We start from the raw sequence: 25,894 nt of genomic DNA on the forward strand, positions 1-25,894 counted from the left end.
TTCTTCCTGGAAGTGCAGTCTCCTTCTATCATCTTCCACAGTTTGTTTATAATTGTAAAAACACGTGCTTAGAGTGAAAACATGCGATTTGCAGTACGTGTAGGTATATAGATCCTCAAATGAATAAGTATATAACGCAATTTGAGAGGCCACTGTACTACCTAGTATCACAGTGGTTCAGGCACTCTTATTACATCCGGGCACCAAGTCCATATTTTAAAAATAGATGTAGGATCGAAGTAGTTACAATTAAACGTGTGGAATGTATGTGCCTCTAGAAGGAACATTTCTTTATTCCAATCTCCTATTTCATATACCTTCCTTCTTTTCTCGAACGTTTGTCTGTTATTTCTTAAATTTTAAAACGCCCTTCTGCGCCATACCCTGATCAGTTGAAAATGATTGTTCAAAGAAAAATATTGTGACGGTTTATATCCATACATGAAAATAAATTAATCAAAGACGTATGTTATTTGTTTCTGTGAGATCTTTATTATGCATTAAAACCTAAAAATATGATGCTTTCAAAAGTGGGCGTTTTCCGAATAGTGTTACTGTAAGTATATATATATAAAACTTACATTATTTATAATTTATCTTCTTTTAGAACTTAATATCAAAACTCCTGTAAGCCCTTCAGGAAATATTTTAACAACAGAAATCTAAGCTGAATTAACTGATCTTAATTTTTTCTTTTAATAAAGTAAATTCTTATAAACATGAGCTGCTTCTATGCATACTACACCCGACTTAGGTTTTTTCACTCTTTGATCTAAAGCCAGAGATGGTTGCATTGCGGAAGTTGTGACTACTTGATCTCCCTCGAACTGTAACAGTTCCGGCGTATAATTTACTTCTTCTTCCCCAATGGGTATGCTGGAAACATAGCGTTTGAGGCATTGTACTAAATGTTGGTTTTGTACCATCAACGCTTCGCGATGGAGTTTCAGTGCAGCACGGTCCAACAGAACTTTGTTATACCTCTGCCAAAAACCTTCCAAATCATTAAGTGGGACAGCGCTCTAGAAAATAAGAGGAGGAAGAATAAAGATTATCCGAAACCAATATAGAATTAAATTTAGGTATACGATTAGACAATCATTAGATTCGATTTTCATTTCCCTATTAGCTATTATTGAAAAATCAGGTTGTTAAGTATATCTTCAACAAAATACTCTTACAATATCTGCTAACTTTTGATTATTAGTGAGGTTTATTACCAGAAGGTCTTATCTTTGCTGGATAACTGTTGTGGGTAGTCAGCTAATTAAATAATCTAAAACACAGTAGCTCCAGTTGGCAGGCTCAAATGTACTAACATTAGGTTACCTTGCTATATTGACAGAAAGATATGTATCTATGAGTCCTAGGATATATCGTTATTCTACTCGACTTATCTATCTACAGCTCAGGTGTATCATAGAATACAGAAGAGAGTTATGCTTTTTCAATCTTGGCAATCTGAATTAATCTTCAAATCTTGAATTTCCTTACATCATCCTAGACGTTCAGGCCTACAATCTTCAATTTACGTATATCTTTACCATCAAACTCTCTTCATGTTGTCTTTGGTCTATCTATATTGTATCCTGTACACAGATTCTGAATTACAACAAGTCCAACCTGTACGGTATATGACAATTCTCGGCAATTTTTCCTATCAAGTCATTATAACTTCATAATAACTATCAAAAGACAGAGGATATCTGTTCTTATTTGTTCTGTTGTCGTTTTATAAAGCATATTTATAAGTTGGTGTGTACCCACAACATCAGAACTTGGAGACAAACTTAACATACATGGAAGCAAGTGGCAAAGTTCTTAAGCCAATCTCTCTAAAGAATTTATTCTAAGAAAATGAATATTCTAACTAATACTTAAAATCCGTAACGGAAACCTAAAGCATTTTATTTAAGCTTCAGAAATATTTTGTTTCGAAATAAAATAAAAAAATTAAGTGAAAACTTCTGTAGAAAAAACAGAATAGCATTGCAGCATAAATGAAAAAGAAAAATACAAATTTTGGATTTGAACTTGAGGTAGAAAAAGTGAATATTTCTTTTCCTCATAATAGTACTTGCATCTATGAACTTACGTCGCTTGAGATGACCTATCATATCTTGCATTCTATAAAGGTAATGACTGACATCAACATCTAATAGTGGTTGTGTTAAAAGTGAAAAGGGTTTTGTTAATTGTGTCACGAAGATGATTCGTTAAACTGTGATAATGATTGGTTTGTATTAAGGTCTACGGACAATATCTTATTCAGTGATTAATATATGCTTATTCCAAATTGTATCCTTTTATGTTTTGTCCATTCGACTTAACATTATAACGTGTATTGGGCACTCAATTTTGATATGAACCAGAGTCCTTCTATATTTGATGCTGTTAATATTGGATAATTAATGAAATCAGTCATAAATATTTGCTTCAGAAATTGGACTCTAAATTTATACTAAATTATTTATTAAATGTTCAATATTTGTATTAACGTTTGGTCAGCTTTCGACTTTCAGACCGTGACACTTTAATAAAGGAATAATTTCAATTTGTTATATATATATTAGCTACTTGTTGGTTTGTTTATAATAAATTATATTCTTGTTGGAATTCATTTCTTCAATTACAAATTAATTACCCTTTCGCCTAAGTCTGATTTTCGTAATCACTCGGAAATGCAGATTACTTGTCGTTATTTGACATGATTGCTGCAGCATGGAATTTGTTTCATAAGATTAAAGTAAACAAAGCATTTAGCTCCAATGATTTTGACTGATTAACACAAAAGAGTAAAGTACATCCTGATCTATACTATCAAAACATTTAACACTTATTACAAAGAATCCAAACAGCTTACATTCACTACTCTTTTCAAGCAGAAATTGAAGCACTTTCATTTTAGATTGCAAAAAAAGAGCTTTACTAACCCAGGTATATTAAAATTTACAATTCAAGAAATAACGTCAGAAGTTTAAAGAATCAATTATATCTTTAAAGTTACCTTGTGTACTCTAAAGTACATGTACTGTTTAACCTTTAAAATCTATGAGATATTTATACAATAAATTCTTTAAATTGTAACAAGGCTTGTCAGAATTGTCAGAATATATTTGGAAAGGGTTAATTCAAAAATTAGTTTAAAATGTTTGGGATAAATGAAGACCGTATAGAAATCTTAAAGAGGTTTTCTTTTTTTTTATTTCAAATGGTAGCTTCGTTTCAAGTTGTGTGACATTGAAGCATCAATTTGAAGGTATTAAATGTTGCCAGTTACTGATCTATGATAATATGTATTTTCTATTCAAGTTTTTTTTTTCAAAAGATTTGGTATGTAAACACCTTCAGGGCATTTAGAAACTAAGAGTAACTTAAATTTCTTACCTTGTTTATTTTCAACGTAAACGGCTTCGTGATCTCTTGCTGTGCTTGATCTAATTCGTCTGCATTGAGGGCCGACGATTCATAAAAGGGCACTACTTTGTCTCTTTGGGTCTCAAAATGGTGACATATAGCCATATAGCGTAGAATGCGCTCTCCTTTTTCCCGAATTCGGGTCAGCTCCTACAATATTAAAGGATGAAGTATCTGAAGTAGATGAATTCACTATTTTAGATTTCCAAATACCAAAAATGAAAACATACATGTTTATATGTTTGTCTTCAAAGAAAACTTTGTATGTTTGTCTCCAATCCTTTCAACAATAAGATCTCGAAAACCACAAGTGCCAGGAACGTGCCGTTTTCGTTGGTCGATTCCAAATTTTGTGTAGATTGCCGTTTTAATTGGATATTCAAAAAATATGACCGTTATTTCTTTATTACATTTTAGGGGTACACTAGTGTTGAAATTAAAAAAAATAAATAAAATAGCATGTTCTACGAGTTATATATTTCAACACTACACTTTTGTACACAGGAGTTGTGTATCACTCAGGCGTTTGTTTTATGGCCAAATCATAATGAAAAAGAAGGATAACCATTTCTCCAGTCTAACAAGGTTCATTCGCGAAGTGTCCCCTCGGGATTCGTGTAAAACTGATTTACATGCAAAGCTCTCCATGGCTCAATGTGTATTGTACTAATCTTAGCGGCCCATATGGGTAATTTGCATATTTATGAACCTTCATATACCCGGAATTCAATCATACACTACTATAACACTCAGTCACAAAATTGCTTTTAGTTTCTTTAGATGTAACTGAACATGAATGTGGGCATATGGAAAACAAATTGGATCAAGCACTGCTTCTTTGACACGTGTTATCCACAACGGCCGCCATCTTGGATCCGCCATATTGAATTTAACTTTCGTTTTTTTTTTAAATGGGAATAGGTGCATGTGATCATCAAATTCATACAAAATTTTCTCGGAAATTCATTAGTGTAGTGAGTTTTACTGTAGCTTGTACCAATTGCGAGATATTACATGTTAAATCCCTCTAGGCACTTCGAGAATAGACATTGCAGAGTAATATCAGTTTCGCTTACGTTTTTGATGTTGACAAATCAAAACAATTTCTAACTGGAAAAGTACTGTAGGTATAAACAGACTCTCTACAACATTGGTGTCATAATCTTCTGTGAGTGATTGTTATTACTTCCATGTTATACTACGAACAAGGAAGTATGTATTACGAACAAAATGCCTAATGTAAATCTAGATACGACCAGATTTTGGTGAAGATCTACCGTATCCTATTTACGTCTGTGTGTTGTACGTTCAGAAAACATTTCGTCAACAATAAATCACGTAAAAGATCACATATACATACGGGGCCCTGAAAACTTTTTAATGGTTGAATTTGTTAAGTGCCTCACATTTAACACGCAATATCTTGCAAATGGTATAAGCTACCGTAAAACTCACTACACCAATGAATTTCCGAGAAAATTTGTATGAGTTTGATTTATCACATGTTCCTATTCCTATTTGTAAAACCGAAAATTGAATCCAATATGGCGGATCCAAGATGGCGGCTGGTGTGGATAATACGTGCCAGAGAAACAGTACTTGATCCCATTTGTTTTGCATACGCCCACATTCATATACAGTTACATCTAAAGAAACTAAAAGCAATTTTGTGACCAAGCGTTATAGTAGTGTATGAGTTACGGATATATAAAGGCCCATAAATATGCAAATTACCCGTATGGGCCGCTAAAATTAGTACAATACACTTTGGGCCGCGAAGAACTTTGCATTTAAATCAATTTTAGACGAACCCCGAGGGGACACTTCGCGAATGTATCTTGTAAGATGAATCTTTATTGTTTGGACTGTTTTATCTAATGAACACCGTATATCACTAATATTATAATTAATTGTGTATGTAATGTATTTGCTTATTACATACTGCATGTGAAAAGAATGAAAACAATGATCATACATGAATTAGAAACTACAATAGGAAGTAGGCTTAAATATTGCAAACGGAGCGAGAGATATAACAAACGGAGCAAGATAGAGCAAATCGAAAGAAATCTCCCGTTTATAATAACCCTTGCCGATTTTTTTTTTTTTTTTTTTTTTTTTTTTTTATCAAGATGTCCTGCATTTGTGTCTGTAAAGGGACATGTGCAGATATTGTGAGGAATGACAAGGAGATTCGTGCTCATATGTGAATGATGCGCTATGTAGAGAGCGCAGGTTCAGGTAGTTTAACCGTCAGTAATAATGCCAATAACTCTCAGTAGTAGTCAGTAGTAGAGCACTACTTGTAGATTATTTTGAGTTCTAAAGTGAATAATATTCTCCTAATAATAATATCTAGAAAAGCTACTGTTCTCTAGAAACTACTCTTTTATTTATTACTTCTTGATAACAAAAAAAAAAAAAATAAATAAAATAATGGTATCACACACAATACTCACTATCTCATTTATAATCGAAAAAAGTTTATTTTCAAATATGAGATCGGTTTTCTTCTTTAAAAATCTGAATAATTTTACTTTCTCTCGGAACTTTAAGAACTTATTTTAATAATAAGCCAAGAGGATCCTTAGAAATATTAAGTTGGAATAATATATTAAAAGTTTTTAGGACAAAATATTTCGAATGTACGGTACACTTAGTGAGACAGGATTTAACTGTCAACTGAGTAAGCAAAAATTTGGTGATTTACATTCCTAATCTCAATATGAATCATGAATAAATCACAATGTTAAAAATAACATTTGGATTTGGTTGTTTTGGAGTTTAACGTCCCGTTCATCACCGAGGCTACATGGGACATGGAGCTCAACATGGGATCGGAACTACAGAGGTTCCAGTAGGAACCGGACCGGGTCTCCTACACTGAAAGTACGTAAGTGAACCATATAGCCATAAGGGAGTTCAAGAATAACTTTTGTGTATAATACAGAGATCAAATGCTATTAATATGTTTACAAACTTGGTATTAAGTCCAGTTTCTGAGGTTTTTTGAATAAATTTTGAGCCATCCCTCTGGCTTTTCTCGGATCGATTTATTAAGAAAAAGATGGTAGAGTTTTCTTGTGAAGAAAAAAGTTGTAAAACGTACTGTATGTTGTAAGGAAAAATACAAAACTATTTAAATGAGGATTGTATAAACTCTTCAACGTGTGAAATTATCGCATTTTGTAAATAGTATGAAACTCACCTGATGTGTCCTATTTCTGAAGTTTTCTGATGAGTGTTTCTACAACCTGTGTTATCTTTATCCAATCAATAAATCTTCGTGCTCTGTCCTCCTTCTACTAGAGACCTGCATGGGCCGGGCTTGGGCGGGCCGACTCTGTTATTTCTTTGGGCCGGGCCGGGCTGGGGCCGATTAATTGCAATTCTTTAATAATTATTGACTTTCGTTAAACGATAATTAGAATAAAGACAAACGTTGAAGAAGTGTGTCCGTGAAAAATGTTACAAAATGAAACTTTTAAAATTTATCGGACCTGGGCCGGGCTTGGGCCAAGAATTTTAAAAACTTATCGGGCCGGGCCGGGCTCGGGCCGAAAAATTCCAAAACTTTTCGGGCCGGGCTGGGCCGGGCCTAGGTACATTCGGGCTGGATTGGGCTCGGGTCGAAAAATTTGGCCCGTGCAGGTCTCTACCTTCTACAGTTTAACAGTGTAAACCTATAGATCCTATAAAGCTACAAGTTCTACAAATAGAATACAATTATTAAGTTCTACAAATAAAATACTATTTACAATTGCTTCTAAGTAAGCTAAAATAAGCCAAATATTTCAAATGTGCGCTACAAGATATCATACAAAAGTAGATAAAAGAAGGCTGACTTTCTTATAGCAGACCATGAAAGTGATTATACTTTTCATCTAGTAGATTTTAGCTTCCAGAAGACAAAGTCTAATTATAATTTCTGTCGTTTTCCTGATCAGAAGATAAACTTACTTTGATCGTGTTGTTGCTGGCAAGGGTGAGGTTCTTTATATTTCCCTCCTGTCGTGCCTTCTCTTCGTCTAATCTTCCCCGTATAATCTGAAACAATTGGATGCACTCTGTTCTTTGGTCTCGAAGGCGCAATACTTTATGTTGACACGATAGATCATCGTGCATTAGGCGTCGTCGGAAATCGCGAATCTTTTCCTGCAATTATTGCCCAATAAATGATATAATCATTTGAAATTTTGATATACTAAATTAGTTTGTTTTCAAATGTACTATTTAAGTATCAATAGTTTCAAATTCATTACAGCAGACAAACAAGGCAAATGAACTTAAATATTTATAATCAACAGCGTGGCGCAAGGGCGCCCATCAGGGGGGGGCAAGGTGGGGCGCTCACTCCTCCCCTTTAGAGGAAATTGTGCTTTTGAAGATCGAAAACCCAATAGATATTTTAGATTATTTACCGCAAAATTTGAGACTACATTTGAAATGTCGCTTATACTTGCTCCCTTCTTGGAACTCCCCTTGGAAACCACACCACGGGCGCCCCTGGCGTGGCGTGAGTAATCACAGATGTTACCGGTCATTACTCGGAGAGAATTACCCCCCAGACAGTGAGATTTACTCACTCAAAATGTTTTAAAGGCCAGAAATAAACATATATAACACTGATCAGTCTTTGCACGAATATAAAAATACCTAACCCCGAGAACAGATGTTCTCAAAGCAACCTGAAATTAGCAGTTTATAAGTTGACTTTTAAGCTACGTATCACTGAAAGTCTTACCAAAGTTTATTCCATGGTTCTGAATTGTCAAATGCAATACAATTTGTTACAGTATCAGGTATTCCCTTTTTCCTTTCTATTTTTTTTATTTATTTATTTAACAATCTTAACAGTTGTTTATAACGTGGCAACCCTGAATCTACTTTGGAAACAACATATTTACCACGTGGTGTCCGGTGCCTCAGTGAAACCGCATTCACAGGAAATTGGAATATTACCGTCAAGCTAAGCGGTAACAGTGCACCTTAGTAGGCGTTTGACCTACCACAGACCCATGAAATGACAGGAATCAATGTCTCCTATTGAATTTACTTTTACACTTCTCCTCGCCGGTAATAACGTTCTCAATTGACTTTACACATCAATTCAGTCAATAAAAGGAAGTATTTTTTTTTAAATATTCTTTTGAAACATTGCTACGAATTGTTTAAACTACTATAAACTTCAATAATTCTACTTTCTTTAGTGTCACCACCGGTAACAGCGGTTACATGAACTTCAAGTCTCTATTTGCAATACTAGTAATATCATCTTATTGTGAACCTACACATCCTCACGTTCAACACGTACAGCTTTGTTTAAAAAAGGCTCCAAATATACAGGTATAAAGTTATAAAATTATACAGTATTAGAAATAAATTCAGTAAGTAAACATTCAATGTTTCAATACAGTTTAAATATATATACAGGGTATTTCAAAACAACACCAACGTTTGGGAGGTGATTCCTGACACCAAAATAAGACGAAAAGTGTAGACCAACCTGGATGCACAAATACTTCCTTTCGGAGTTATAGGCTGCCGAAAACATGAAAAAATGAAGTACAAAGCACCATAGCTCCAAAACTATGGGACCTACCGCAATCGGGTCAAGACTTCATTTAGGAACTAATACGTGCTCTATCCAAAAATACATGTTTTAGAATCCTAAGACACTCACGGAACAGTTTTTATAGAGAGAGTTTGGCTATGGGCATATAATCTGAAGTACTCACCAACTAAATATATTTAAAAAATGTTGCGGAAATCCCGCATTACACTGACACATGGATATTTGGATAGAGCACATACTAAGTCCTAAATCAAGTTTTGACCCGACTCCGTCAGGTCTCATAGTACTCTAGCTATGGACTTTTAAAGTTCATTTTTTCACGTTTTCGGCAGCCTATAACTCCGAAAGGAAGCATGTGTGTACCCAGGTTGGTCTATACTTTTTGTCTTATCTTAGTGTCAGGAATCACCTCCCAAATGTTGTCGGTGTTGTTTTGAAACACCCTGTATAACTGTTTAATTCAGTTTTACGTCCCAGGGTTATACCGACTAGCCTAATGAGACGGTGATTATGATGAATGAATGCAATGGTGGAATTAATAAAGTGGGAGGAAACGGGAGAACCCCGGGAAAACCCATGCATACGGTGTTCGTCCACGACAAAGTTCACTTGGTGCAAGCGGAAATCGAACCAGGAACCCCACGCATCACAGGTGAATGCTCTACCACTGAGCTACCACAGCCCCATATAACTATTTGATCACGGTTTCTACCAATTAGTGAGTTTTTGAATAGAGAACGTGCAAAGTTTTAATTGAAAAAATAAAAATGAAATATAATCTTTAAGTTTTACGTCCCACGGTTATGGCGGTCGGGCTAAAGGAGACAGTGATGATGAGAGATGAGTGAAATTGTGGAATGAAGAAAGTAGGAGGAAACGGGAGAACCCCGAGAAAACCCATGGGCACCACCACACCACAATTCCACACGGCACGAGTTGGGATCGAACCAGGGTTGAAAATATAAAGTCTACAAAATGGTTTACATGTTTCGCGATATCAAATACAATTTTTGTTATGCATTTTACATGTAAAAGAGTCCATATTTTCTTTAATGATAACATACATTGCATATAAAAGAAAATACCCTTCATTCTTTTGCTACATTATTCTTTGCATACGAGTACATAGAATAAGGTTGTTAGGTCTTAACTCGATTCACATTAAGCTAGATCCGTCTATTCCTCGTATTACAAGATTAATTCGGTCACAAGGTGGCTGTAAAATTATTGCTCACTTCTCTCACGGCTTTATTCCTTTCTTATCTAAATCGCTTACTAGCAAAAATATGTAAAATTAGATTGCGTATAGCAATGAATCCCCAAAAAATTCTTTCCTTTTTTAAAAATTTAAAACAATCAAAACGACTTCTGTTCTAGATAGATCGCTTCCTGTCGATCTTAGAACTTCAAAATATTAAACTTGGCACTATCGATTTTATACTCATGCTGTTGTTTCAAATTCTACGTGCAATACTAGCCGAATTAACAAACTAGAATTACAAAGACCAAATACAAAGAATATGCAGTATTAAAATTATGAATGTTATTTCGTTTATATTGTCAACATGAGAGCCCAGAAGCCAAGATGTAAAGTAGGGGTGTTCGATAAGGCTGAGGACCTATCGAACTTCGGGAGTGAAAGTTTATCGAGTTGTCATCGGTTACTCGAAATCGTTCGAGTATTTGAAATTATCGAAGTTTCGGGTATTATCGAAATTTCGAGTATTATCGAAGTTTCGGGTATTATCGACATTTCGAGTATTATTGAAATTTCGGGTATTATCGAAATTTCGAGTATTATCGAAGTTTCGAGTATTATCGAAGTTTCGGATATTATCGACATTTCAAGTATTAACGAAGTTTCGGGTATTATCGACATTTCGAGTATTATCGAAGTTTCGGGTATTATCAAAAGTAGTGATGGACAGTTCGGTTCCTTCACCTCTCCAATGATTCCTTCTTGTAGCCAAACTAGTCAAACAACTTTTTTCATCTGATAAGATATTGCAAAGTTGTATTTGTTGAAATCATATGTAAAATTATTTTTCTGCCTGCCCCGTTATTGGCGCAATCGGCAAAATGACTATTAGTAGCATAATGGTGTCTTGGATTCAAATTGCATTCCGGTGATGCATGTTTTCTCTTTTTCTTTCTCTCTTCTGACAGACTGGTTAAACCTTGTACAGATCTGTGGGAAAAAACTTTTCCTTCACTTCATTGCTAAGGAGAGAAGTTTTAAAATGAACACTCTGCATATATGTAATATATATTATATACAACTATGATAACCTGGAATACATTGTTTCTTCCAAACACTCCGATAATCCCGAACTTTTCAAAATATTCAAGCGACTCAACAAATGCGATCATATTGATATATTTCTGTATTTGCTGCTTTCAAACAATTCGAGACTCTCGAACAGTTCAAGTGTCTCGAAGTTGTCTAATGTTTCTTACATTTCGAGTGTCTCGAACACTTCGAGTGTCCCGAACATTTCGGGAGTCTTGATCATTTCGAGAGTCTCGAACATTTCGGGAGTCTCGATCATTTCAAGACTCTCGAACATTTCGAGAGTCTCAAACATTTCGGGAGTCTCGAAAGTTCGATAATTCGATAAAATTAAAATTCTTTATCGATGAAACGGTTTTGAAATTTTATCGAATTGTTATCGATTACTCGATTATCAGAACAGCCCTAATGTAAAGAAGAAAGTGGGTATTGTTGCAACGTTTTCATTGCAGTATGAGACATAGTGCGAATACGTCTTGTTTACCAGCCAATTGCGCAACTAAGTAGGGTAAGTAAGGTGAATTTTATATTTAGCAGCTTCGTTGGTGGTGGATCATTACCCGAAAGTCAATACATATTTCAGGTCGTTTCCTTAACTATTGCGCAATGAAACGTTACATATTTTAAATATTGTACTATAAAATAAAGTTATGCTTCAGCTACAACACAAGACTCTGATTCATTTGATTGTGTCTTCTGATATCGAAAAAGAACAAATAAAAGAAAAATATTTGATTCGTTTTACAATAAGCACACAAGATGGCACTTGATGTTAGATCTTACAAGAAGTGCTCAATTTTATGAAATATTTATTTGAATGTGCAAAGTACTTTAAAGTAACGATCTTATTACAAAATAGATATATTGTTTAACCATTTTTCATGTTATGTTTCACATTTCATTTAAATATTAATTTACATTTAAGGAAATAGATTTTGAGAAGAAACTTGCGCAGACGCCATAATGGATTATTGCCAAATTTGTACGTTTAATTCCTGGATTCTAGCGTTGCAGTTCGAGAAGCTGAACTTAGCTGTGAATTGCGGTAAGGGTCAAAAAACTAATATCTCCAGTAAGTATCCAAGCAGAATTCCATGATTACTTCCTTTATTATCTGGCATAAGTAAACACTCAACACTACCTGGCAACGCCGCACTATTCAAGCAGTTTTTATCATAGCACCGAGAACATCTACTGATCCACCTTAAATTTTCTCCTCTGTTTTTGCTTTCTTATACCCATAAGACAGTGTCTCATAAGTGTCAGGTATTATTAGGCGTTTTCTATAATTGAAACTGTACTTTCTTCTTCTACAACAAGATTATGATCCTGAGTTCTGTAAATTTTGTGCGGTGTACCAATGGATGTTTTTTCATGGGAGTGTTTAACGATCATTAGTTCAAAACTATAGAAATTTAACTTTTGGCTCACTGTATAACTAAGTGTAAATCCACGAATGTCGCATACATAATAGGTTGACTTCATCTATCATAGATTTGTAAGGCATACTGTTTTGGACTTGCAGACACGAATTTCTGAATGTATGCATTTTTCCAAAATCTGAAAATTCGTTTGACATTAAGCCAAGAAATGCCTCATCGTAGGTTCAGATGGTCTCTGCGTGAATATTACAGAGTCTGTATCAAAATATAACACACTTTCTTGAAGCAGTTCTAAATATTTGCAGAGTTTCAAGCGAGGATGGCATATCGTAAATGTTTCGTTGATAATATTAGAATAGCGATTTTGTATTGGAATATCTTCTTCATACTACCAATAAAGGTATAAGAACGAATTATTACTGGGAAATTGGTTTACAATATATCTGGAGCTATTAATTTGTGATACAATGCTTTGGGATAGTTAATGATGGTCGTCTAGGTGAAATTGTCTTTTATGATGAGCCTTCCCCAAAATGCATTCAAGCAGAGTTTTACGAGACTATGACGAGCTGAATTTGACATTATATTCGATGCATCAAAGTTATTCCTTCACGTTGTTGAGCCACCTGAAGATATCTTTGTTTTTCTTCATCGGTGACGTAACTGCCCGGCCATCCAGAAGCTTCCAGCTTGGTTTTCAGAAATGTGTTGATATATTCGCTGTTAGATCTCCACAGCCCTAAGTAAAAGACATTTTAAAATCCTGGTTTAAGGACGTCATAGGGTAATTTTAAATTACCGCAAGGCTGTGGCCTAAAACTATGCGAACTCTTAACGTCATAGCACGTGAAAGACCCCATATAACGTTTCATAATGATATGAAATATTAGCAAAGAGGTCAAAAAAAGAAAAAACCAAAATTTTATATCGTAAAAGGGAACGAGAAAATTTACGGTGAGCTATATATACATCTCCTTCCAGGACATGTTGTCAATTATATAACGATATAAGGTAAGAAAGCGTTCATCAAAAAGGATAGAATTCTCCAAATTTTATGCCCCATAAAAGGAAACGAGATAAACACCCATAGTCCCTTTCACTCAAAACCCCAGTTATAAAAGACGGTGAGGGACTAATTTCAAATTACCCGCGAGGGCAGGACCTAAGACCACCTGACCTCATGACGTCATACTACGTGACCCGGTGGAGTGGCTAATTTTAAATTTCCCGCGGGAGCGAGGCTTAAGACCAAATGACTTCTATCAGTCAATCAGGCTATGGTCCCCGAAGTGAGGATAATCAAAAGTTAGATAGGGTGAGGCAAATAACACATTACACAATTGTAGCTGTCATAATAGAGCAGGATTTTGAAGAGGAAGAAATGGAAGAGGCAAAGAAGATCAAAGCCAGATTTAGAGCAGGCAAGAAAGGACAAAAGAAATGCCATCTGGTGATTGAAGTAACGCCAGGTATAAGGAAGGTATTAATAAGCAAAGATAGAGTATACGTGGACTACGAGTCACACAAAGTCAAAGATTTCATCGTAGTACCACAGTGCTACGTTTGTCAGGATTTTGGCCATGTAATGAAGCACTGTGATGCTAAGGATGGAAAAGTGTGCAGATACTGTGGCTCAAAAAGACACAATAGCGACGAGTGTGAAGATAGGAATAAAAACATATGCGTACCGTGCAGGTTGAGACATAAGGAATGTCAAACACCCAACACAGAAGAATGTGTATCGTACAGGATGGCACGAGAACGGATAATAAGCAAGATAAATTATGGATAAAAGAGCACAACTAAAAAATAAGAAACGCAACAAACCGCCCAGTAAGAAAAAAAGGGATAAACGAAGATTAGAAGATTTTTTAAACAGAAAGAGAAAACAAACTATTTCAACCAAGGGCAAATATATTCAAACCGACATAAAAGAAGAAAAAGAATTAAAAGGGTCAATTAGGATGACTAACATGGAAATGGAACCTGAAAATAGAATAAAGAATACAGACATCACACCAACTGAGCAAGGAGATACAAAGAAGAAAACATTAATCTCATTCACACCGGGAGAACAGAAATATCTGTTTCCACCAAAAGAGAAAAGGATACAAGACAACACGATAACCTCTACTGAAGAAGAAGAGAAAACAATATGTAATGAGCCCAAAATGTTGTACCCCAATATGAACCATCTATACAGATTAGCCAAGCTTGAAGATAAAAACATACTGAACGTAGCATTTAGACAACTAGTAAGAGACATCCACGAAAAAGGAAGAACGATTACATATCCGGTCTTAGAAGAAATAGATAGATTGGAACTAAGAACGTTTGATCTGCCAGCTAATGGATGGGAGTTGCTAGATCTAATAGATGAGGTATACGAAAGAAGAGACATCCACTGGGATCTAGAGAATGTCTATAAACAACTGGTAAATGCGCATGGTAGGATTTGTTTCGACTACAGTAAAACGGGGATGGATGCCTATGTTTATACCAAATATGCATAACACGTTAACAACAATTAGAATAGCACAAAACAATTCGCACAAATCGAAAATAGCAACAATGGAATTACGAAGATTTACAAAAACAAACAACATAGATATCTTAGCCATACAGGAGCCATATCTGCATAACAACAAGTTAACAACTTTTCCTGTAACAAGTAAAATCATATACGGAGGTGAAGAACCCCAAGCAGCCACAGTAATAATGAACAGGAACATTGAAGCTATAAAACTTTCACAATATTGTGACAATTGGATAATCTGTATAGAAATAACGAAAGGAACAGACACCTTTTGGATAGTCAATTCATATTTCCAGTATAGCAAAGACATTGAAATATTTATAGGTAAAGTTCAACAAATCATTTGGCAGAATCCTGAAAAGAAAATATTGTTTGTTCTAGACTCGAATGCTAAGAGTACTGCTTGGGGATCACCCTCTACAGATACAAGAGGAGAAATTATGGAAGATTTCATAGCCCGGAATGGATTAGTAATCGTAAATACTGGAAACAAACCAACGTTTGTGGGCTCCCGAGGAGACTCTTATATTGATATAACACTCTGTACCCCAAATTTAGTTGATAACATTACAGATTGGCATACATGGGATCGAGAAACAACAAGCGATCACGAAATAATAACATTTAACATGGAATTAAATACACCAAGTAAGAATAAAGAAAGGTTAAACATTAAAAAGATAAATTGGGAAAATTTTAAAAAGAAGCTTACCTTACCACAATTGGACATAGACAAAAGCAGTGACGAATTAGTACAAAAAATTGAACAGGCTACTAAATTGGCAATAGAGGCATCCACTCCTAAAACCACGCAGAGAGTAGGATATGGCGATTTTTGGTCACCTAAACTGGAAAGATTAAGAAAAATCGTGCGAGCAAAAAGAAAAAGTTACCAAGCCACAGCAATTCCAAATTTGAAAGAAAGAAGACTCTTAGCTTATAGGAATGCCAAAGAAGAGTATGAAACAGAAATCATAGAAGCAAAGAAAAGAAGCTGGGAACTATTCCTAACCAAAAACATACAGCTTGATCAGTGGGGATTTCCATACAAATTAATAATGAAGAAAATAAACCCCTTAACACTTTGCACGTTAAGAAAAAATGACGGATCTTATACAGTAACTAGAAAGGAAACCATTGAAAATTTAACACGAAAGTTTTTCCCGAAGGATATAATGGAAGATGAAACAGAAGATCAGAAACGAATAAGAAGAAAATTCGAAGAGCCGACACAAGTAGAACCGGTAAATAAGGAAGACATGGGAACAAATGAAGAAATCGAAAACATCATTAGGAAACTAAAAACAGGAAAATCACCAGGATTGGATGAAATACCAAATGAAGTCTTCACGAAAAATAGAGAAATATGGACCCCGTACCTGACAAGACTTTGCAATGTACTACTACAACGGCAAGAATTTCCGGACTCATGGAAAATGTCAAAATTAATAATCCTGCTAAAAAAACGAAGACAGGGACCCAACTGATGTAAGCTCATATCGCCCAATTTGCCTGCTAAAAAACATAAGTAAAATATACGAAAAGATTATAGCAAATAGGATTAACAAACATAGGAATATGAGTGAAGATACGCTACAGTTTGGCTTCAGAGCGGGCAGATCAACAGAAGACGCTCTGAATAAGTACATAGAACAAATTCGAATGAGTAATTCAGAAAGTAAATATGTCCTGTCGCTCTACGTAGACATAGAGGGAGCATTCGACAACCTATGGGTCCCATCATTGGTCGATAAATTAGTTAAACTAGAAATGCCAACCTATTTGATAACTATCATTAAACACTATTTTCGGAACAGATGGATCTCAGTACAAATGGAGCAAGAGGAGTTGCAAATTCGTAATGAAAAAGGCTGCCCACAGGGCTCAATATTAGGACCCTTAATGTGGGACATTTTGATACAACCCTGCCTAGAAAAATTAATGCTAACAATCTAATAGACAAAATAATAGCCTTCGCAGATGATATTGCGATAATATTATCAGCCAATTCAAGAAGAGAAATAGAAATGAAAACAAATGCAATAGTTGAAGACCTAAACAATTGGTGTCAAGAAAATAAACTAAAATTATCAGTCAAAAAACAAAATACATGCTTTTCGGTAGAAAATTGAATAGAGGCCCACAAATAAAACTAGGCAATCATAAAATAGACAGAGTTAAAGAATTTAGATACCTAGGGATAACAATCGATGAAAACCTGAACTATGGTAAACACATTCAAGAAACCGTTACGAGAGGAAATAAGGTGACAAATAAATTGATAACCCTAGGTAAAAATAAATATAAATTGCCTAACACAATATTAAAATTGTATCACGAAACCCTGCTATGTGCTACAATGACTTACGGATCTAGCATATGGGTGCACAGACTGCTTCAAAACAAGAGAATAAAAGAAAACTTTATCAGACCACAAAGAAACCTTCTGATGAGATTAAGTGGTGCATATAGCACCACCCCCAACAATGCCCTGTGTTTGTTACTTGATGTCAAGCCTTTGAACTTAATAGCAGTACAGAGAGCGGCAAATTATTGGATGAAAAGGAATAATAGAGAAGAGGTAAGGGCACTGTTGGGTGATGTTTTTGAAAGCGCCCAAGAGATTGAAGAAAGAATCAAAAAAATGTGGAATATTGAATGGAAGCACTCTGCTAAGTCACAAAGACTTAGAAATATTATACCAACGGTAGAAATCAGAGAACAAATAAAGTTTCTTGACCCAGCCCCAGGACTCATTCATTTTCTAACGGGACATGGTCCATATGAAACCTACCTACAAAAAATACAGGTCAAAGACAATTCAATTTGCTAATGTGGTGAAACGGGGACACCAGAGCATCATATACTCTGGTGCTCTTTGCTCGAAGAGTTATTTAAGGAAAGGGTGGACATAAGACAGAAGACGATAGCTGATATAATGAGAAGCGAGAAAGATTACAATATCCTGAAGAAAATAACAGACCTTTACTCGAAACTAAAAAAAAGAACAATTCTATAGAGAAAAACACATAAGAAAAACAAGAGCAGAATGAATGTGGAAGGATCAATGGAATCCAGTTTCTCCTCAGGACCGGAGACCTCAGAACGTCTCGTGGAAGATACTGGAACTCCGTATCTGCCGGGGAGGACGAGTGTGGTTGTGCTAGTGCGTCTCCAGGCATAGGTGACTTGGAACGGAACTCCGGACGCACTAGAGTGTGTTTTTGGAAGTGTCTTTCCTTCGGGTGGCGGGTCCATCTGTGTGTCCGTGTGCGTGTTGGCTGTGACTATGTCCCCATAGGAGACAAGTTTACTTCGTGAATGACTCAATAACGGTATGTTAATGGAGATTGATCCCTATATTGGCACAGGTGGAAGAATACCTCGGACCAGGATCCACACTAAGTACTCTGAGTGAGCCCTGGACCTCAAACCTGTGTTATTGGGAGGAAATCTATTGCAACCACGAGAACATTCAATAAACGAAGACTCAAGGGACTATTAAGAGGAATGCGGTATGGATTAGTGAAGACTAGTGTGGCTTAGTGTGTTTTGGTGAATGCGGTTTATGTGTCAACTTAGTGTTCTTAGTGCTTTTAGTGTGTGAAACGGGCAAAATATACAGGGAAAAACCAGTGTATAATTAGTGAAAGAATTAAATATGATCACAGGAGAGAAACTTGAAATAGCAGGTGAAAACCAAGCTCATACAGGGGAAACCTGAAGATAGAAGAAGTCCATCAAAGTAAATGAAATAACGTAGTAAAAAATAAACACTAAATAAACATTAAATTCAAAAATAAAGTAAATTAAATTAAATTAAAAAGAAATAGAATAAATAAATAAAGCATATTTAAAAAAAAATAAAACATAATAATCATAGTTAATAAATATGAACTCAACCAAGCTAAGTAAAGAAACAAAGTTTAAATAACTCCAATAATAATAATAATAATAATAAGAAGAAGAAGAAGAATGGTAATAATAATAATAATAATACTAATATTACGTACAGACATAAATATACCAAAAATAGAAGTAGCTAAACAGTTAGAAGTAACTAACCAAATACTAACAAGATCAAAATCAAATAAATAAAAATACCAAACAGAGGTAGGAAATGACAACGCAGATCAGAAAGAGTTTTAGATAATCTTGATTTGATTAGCAAACAATTTAGTATCAGAACATGTCAGTATCAAGATCAATGGTCAAATACCCTGGAAATAGTATTAGTAGATAGTTGCGTATTGCATAGTTTAATATTAGAATATGTTAGGGTCAAGCTCAATGGTTATAGCACTTTGGAAATTACAACAGTCAATAGTTGAGTTTTGCATAGTTTATTCTTTGCTCATTCTTTGTTTTGTTTCGTTTTTGTTTCGTTTTCTTGTCTCTTGTTTCTTGTTTGTGGTTTCCTTTCCCTCCCCAATTCAAATCCCCTTTCACCTATTTCAAAATGCAAAACAAAATAAATTAAAGAAATAAAAGGCAATGATGATAACCCGTGCCGGTTTTAATTTTCAGATACCGGTTCTGAAAGACGGGCCTGAGCCTTAAAAAAAAAAAAAAAAAAAAAAAAACATTACACAAGTCTGTGTAAGCATGAACATACGATGATATTGTAAATACATTGATGTAACATAACAAAATATAAAGCAGAATAATATTTCTTACTTTTAAACTTTGAAGTGTTTTCAACTGCTGATAAATTTGTCGGGAGACAATTCGATCTTTCTCTTTCCCTTCAGCATATTGTTTTCTCCTATCTTCAGTTGATTCTTGATACTCTTTCAACACATTCAAAAAGTTATTCCATAAATCTTCCACTTTGGCCAACAATTTATAGCTGAGTGTTTGTCTCTCCTCAACACACTGGAAAAAAAAATCACATATACATTAAAAGAAATGCAAATTTATATAGAACAATATTATTTATTTAATTAATGAAAAAGATTTTTAACTATTGTCAGTGGCGTATTTAGGGGGGCTTCCGGGCTTAAGCCCCCCCGAAATCTTACTTACTATAGTAAAGTATAAGAAATATCTTGCAGAATTTTCACATTTTCAGGCAAAGCCCCCCTGAAACAAAATCGTAAATACGCCTCTGCCTATTGTAATACCTTCGATACCTGTCCTTTCTAGGTAATAGGAAAAGATCATAAACCGAATTTCAGCAAAACGTGACTCGGCTTCTATCTGCAATCATCGATTCATATACATTGCGGTAATTTAAAATCGAAATTGATTTTTTTAAACACGTGGTGCAGATCAGTGTTTGTAGGTTTCTTTAAGAAAATTCCCTCGATTGACACAAAATTTTCCGTTTTGTTATCAAATTTTCCCTAGTTTGTTAATTGTCCAATTCCTATGACAGAAGTTACGTAATAAGATTAATTTAGCTATATTAAAGGAAGTACAATCATATTTTACTCATTTGCTTCTTGCTTCTGTTTTCTTTTTACTTTTTTTTAGAAAAAACTTTTTAAATCAAAAAATACACATAAATGCACCTAACAAACAATGGGTGCAAATTATGTTACTTTGAATTAGTTGTTGAAATCGTTTTTTGAAAAAAACGGTTTTTGAAAAAAGTGAAATTTTATAAAACCGAAATGTCGGTTTTGAAAACCGCTTTTTCGGTTTCGGTTTTCAGAAAACCGGTTTTCTCAAAAACCGAAAACCGCAAATGTCACAAAAATTCAACAGCACTACTTTGAACAGACATACACCACACACATAGTGAGAAACCATCTAATTGGTCCAACAATCTAAAAAATAAATAAATAAATAAATAAATAAATAAAAGTCCGGTGAAACGAACTAACACTAAGGACGATTCAGTCAACCATAATACAGTGGGGTGCTTTAAGTATCATAACTATGCTCCTGAAACGTTATATAAATTTCAATATGAAAACCTCAGATCAAAAAATAAATCTTGAAGTCAGGAAATAACTATTTTTTGGAAAATTTATACAAGTAACTTGTCAATTCAAAACCAACTAAATTTAATATAATTTATTTTCTTTAGCAGCTACACGTAAAAATTAAACAAAGTAATTATAATAAATATTACTTTTTAATCACTCTGCGTATAATTCCACTCCCATTCAATTCACTGAATAACAATTCCGATAATTCTGACAAAAAGATTAATACTATTGATTTGATTCAATTCTGAAGAAATAATTCAGGATTTATATTGAGCAATCAATCAGGATGAGAATTTTCCTTGATTTTCACGTTTTATAGAAAAATTCCTTTTTTCCCTTTATGCTAGATTTATCTGTGAAATTTCCCTAGATTAGAAAAAGTTCCCTCAAACTACGAACACTAGCCCAGATATGCAACTAAGCTGTGGTATAAACAAAAGAGGAATGTTTCATGAGCAACTGATAACAACTGCATTGATTTTGACTGACAGTGACGTGTGAGTCTGGGAGTGTAAACAGGTGTTAAGCTGCGTCGTAAGTTCAAAATGGAACAAAGAGCGAACATCAAATTTTGTGCGCGTCTGAGTAAGACTGTTACAGAAACTTATCAAATATTGCAACAAATGTACCGGGCAACTTATTTGTCCGTGTCCGTATATTTGCATAGCACAGATGTTTCAGGGAGAGATTAGAGTCAATATGAAGACAACGAATATCCGGTGCGGCAAGGACAGTGGGAACATAGAAATTGGTGGAAACAGTGAGGGCACTGATCACGGAAGACCGAAATGCGACACTGCGAGTCCTTGCTGAGGAGTTGCATGTGAATAAAGAAAACTGTGCGGCCACTAATAACCCACTATCTCAACAAGAGGAAGGTCTGTGCCTGTTTCGTTCCTCATTCCTTAAGAAATGACCAACAAAGGGATAGGGTTGATATCACTTGCTATCGCCAATAGAGACCTTAACTTCCTCCTGAAAATCGTTACTAGGGATGAGACATGGGTTTTTCAATATGACCCGTCGACAGAACGCAGAGCAAAAATCTCCTAAATATCGACAAGTCAAAAAACTGCGACAGTCAAAATCCAAAATCAAGCTTTTGCTCATTGTTTTCTTTTTATGATGAAGGGCATTGTGTATAAGGAATTCGTGCCTAAAGGACAAACAGTCAATGCCTCATTTTACCTTGAGGTATTGAAGCGGTTACTGCAATGTATCACACATGTGAGGCACGAGTATCGGGGTGATATTCAATGGCGTCTATCTCATGACAATCCCCCAAGTCACAAGGCACCCCAATATTATGCAAGAATCTTTGTCACAAAAGGAAATCAGTGTACCCTTCCTATTCACCAGATCTGGCCCCGTGCGATTATTTTCTATTTCCTAAACTCAAGTCTGCACTCAACGTTTCGTACTTCGATGCCGTAATAACGACCATCAAGAGAGTTACAACAAGGCTTTTCAACAGCATTCCACAAAAGGACTTCCAGCAATCATTCTATGCATTGAAGGCCGGGGCGTAACGATGTATGGATGCAGGAAGGTTGTACTTTGAATGATCCAAGGTAAGAACATTTCTATTGTTCATTCTCTTTTTTTTATACAGCTCCAGTCTCGATTTCAAATTGTCGCACTGTGTATATTGTAAAATTCTGCGGAAAGCAGATTAATAGAGAACAATGATGATACAGGGGATTCGAATTTCTCTCGCAATCATTTAATTATAAAATTTTACTCCGGTACAGTGTGGTAAAATTCTAAAGGTAGTCTGAACACTAATAGTCCCTTAACATAGTGGTAGATGATTAGGGTTATCCCAGGTTCCAGTCGCAGCCAAGGGACAGCTTCGGGAGAACCTCAGGGTCCAGTCACAGCCAAGAGAAATGGATTGGATTTCTGTCAGGGCTCAGATGCAGCCAAGAGGAAAGAATTCGGTTTCTTCCAAGACTCAGACACAGTCAAGAGAGTGGTAGGAAATCTCAGGGTCTAGACGCAGCCAAGAGATTGTGGTAAGAAACTCTCAGGGCCCAGACGAAGCCAAGAGAGGGTATGGTAGTTCTCAGGGACCCAGAGCAGCCAAGACAATGGTAAGGTAGTTTTCAAGGCCCAGAGCAGCCAAAAGAAGGGCAGAAGAGCAGTGATGCAACCAGGATTTTATTTCGGAAGGGGCCAAGAATACCTAGTACAGTATCGGTAACCTGCGAACGACATACTGCACTCCCTGATATGGATAAAATTGAAAGTTTGAATTCTCCCCATTACAAGAAATTTAGTTATTCCTATTATTAACATGCTAAAAAGCCTTAAAATAAAAATTCAAATTCATAAATTCCTTATTATTAACGGTTACAATTTTTAAAACTTGCACTATAATCACGATTTTGTACATCTTTATTTTTGCATATAATGACGCATTCTTTACTAACATTTATTACTCTAAGAAATTAATTTAGGATTTGCACTGAGTTCTTCTCCTTTTGTACAGTGCTTTGACTTACTTCAATATTCATTTGTACATTGATCTATTTTGAAATTTCACCAAAATTTGTCTGCAGTGCTGGTGTATAAGATACGGTAGGTTTGTTTCGGGGAGGGCCTGGGCCCTCCGAGGTCATAGCTGGTTGCGCTACTGCAGGAGAGTAATCAATCTGGCGAGACTGATCGCTTCGAAGTTGCTACAACGTCTTTTATATCCTATTCTCATGAATCCTCGTTGACCCTCATTGGTATGACGTAGTTCTCGTCGGATTATATGTTCAATGATTACATTCATCGTCTGTTGGGTGTTGTTGTGGTTGAGCACGTGGACAGTCTAGATGTAGAGGATATTACAATATATAAACTCATATGTGTATTTAAAAAATAACGTCCCACATATATGTATCCACGCTAAGGGAAACGGTGATAATGAGATTGGTGATAACCTTGAGAAAACTACGAACAGTGTGTGTCTACTATAAAGCCAAAGCCGACTTGGCGGTTAATAAATTCAATATTTTGATACAAAAAATATAAAATTTCATTTACAATTTTTGCTCTTCTATTAGTTGATAAAATAATAGTTCATTATAACGTACTCCAATAATACAAACTGTTCTACTACAAGTGTTAAATATTTGTTGTCAGTTCAGCATGATGAATGGTAGAATCTTGACCCCAAAAAAAATGTTTCCGCGAGAAGATACAATAAAGAAAATTAAAATTATTTTAGAGAAATAAAATTCTTAGAGAAATAAAATACAATGAAACTTGGCAACCCGAGAAAACTCACATTTCCAGGAATATAAATATGCACTTCCGATTCGAGATCTTCCTTTTGCCGACAATGACTTAGGCTAGTTTTAGACGGAAGCATTTTTCGTAGCAGATGTGCTCCCAAAAATTTCATATAATATTCTATGGCATCAAAAGTATATGGTGTTTTTAAACGGTAGCATTTTGATAAGCATTTGTCGTGACGTAGCAAACAAATCACTGGAGAAGAGCTCAATTATGGCTCCGAAATTAAGGGTGAGATAGCTAAAGCTATAGTAATTGTAACAACAGTTCTCGCCGGTCATATTAGAAAACGAAAATCACAAAGAAGTATGTGGGCAAAGAGCATCTCTACTCCAACTCATTTTTATTTACTACAATTCAATTTCCCACACAAAACAAAGAGCATGGATATTTGACATAAAATCTTCCGCTTCCTTTTAACACACCACGGCGCTGCAATCGGAGCAGAAATGCTGGGGAAAATGCTACGAAATAAAGCAGGTTCTATCGACAAGAAATGCCATAGGATATGTCATGGCATGGGAAATGCTATAGCATATGCCACTTTATACGATAGGATATCGATGATACGATTTTTGCTACAAGAAATGCTACGATAAATGCTTCCGTCTAAAATAGCCTTAATGAGGTGGCCAGATCCTGACAGCCTTACAGATTATTTGCTATATTTCTTTTCTTTTGCACAGATTTATGTTTCTGACGTACGCATTCTGTACCACGCGCAATTCTATGGTGTATATTACGTAAAATAAATATAGGACATGAAGTTCATTATTTTTTTTATTAACAGAGCTTCAGGCACAGCTATTTCTTCGTTTGACACTAGAGAACATTAAAATGGAACTTGTAAGGAAGTGAGATTAACCAGTGTCAACACTTATGGATATTATCCCAGTATTTACCTGGTAGGACTGGTTGTGGTAGGTACATTTGGCACTAGAATTCGAATCCAAGACTTTCCGCTTGCGAAGTAAGACAATGACCACTTCGGAGATTATCTTCCCCGAAAGTCCGAAAGTTCTTAATAAAGTACTTATGCACGCATAATACTTACGATGCGGCTGCTATAGTTTATATCGTTATCGACGACGTTTGGACGAAACTACGGACAACAAATCAGAAACTAAATTGAGAAAGGGTAGAACTTTAATCACCTTATTTTGAATTTCGTCCATTCGAGAGATGAACTCGCCCTTCATATTCGTTTCGGCTTCTGTCAGCCTATCGTCAGTCACAAATTTTGTCACGGCCAAGTTTTCCTCTGCACTGGCCTGATTCGCCTTTGTCGCCTCTTGTTCTGCATTTGCAACATACTCCATATTTTGAAGATCTTCTTTGAATTGAAGGCGTAGATCCTGAAGACGCTCTTTGAAAATACCTTGAACGAAAACAATAGAAATGAAATCCTGAAAACCATCTGCATATAATATTTGAGTCTTATTATGTGTTCACTATAAGCATCCAGCCCCACTT

General features: G+C 35.4%; 1 protein-coding gene across 1 annotated transcript in view; it reads right to left on the reverse strand.

Annotated features, from left to right (window-relative positions):
- Positions 1-475: 475 nt before the first annotated feature.
- LOC145694558 (dynein regulatory complex subunit 2-like) overlaps positions 476-25,894 on the reverse strand; it is a 41,976-nt gene continuing 16,557 nt past the window's right edge. The window contains exons 5-9 of the mRNA XM_081770886.1: positions 25,576-25,799; positions 19,878-20,075; positions 7,378-7,572; positions 3,388-3,567; positions 476-1,022 (exon numbers count right to left, since the gene is read on the reverse strand). Coding sequence (XP_081627012.1) covers positions 696-1,022; positions 3,388-3,567; positions 7,378-7,572; positions 19,878-20,075; positions 25,576-25,799 — 1,124 coding nt within the window. The 3' untranslated portion in view covers positions 476-695. The remainder of the gene's footprint in view (positions 1,023-3,387; positions 3,568-7,377; positions 7,573-19,877; positions 20,076-25,575; positions 25,800-25,894) is intronic.

Source organism: Thermobia domestica, chromosome 9 (genome assembly GCF_964235325.1).
Source record: "Thermobia domestica chromosome 9, izTheDome1.hap1.1, whole genome shotgun sequence".
Taxonomy (NCBI): Eukaryota; Metazoa; Arthropoda; class Insecta; order Zygentoma; family Lepismatidae; genus Thermobia; species Thermobia domestica.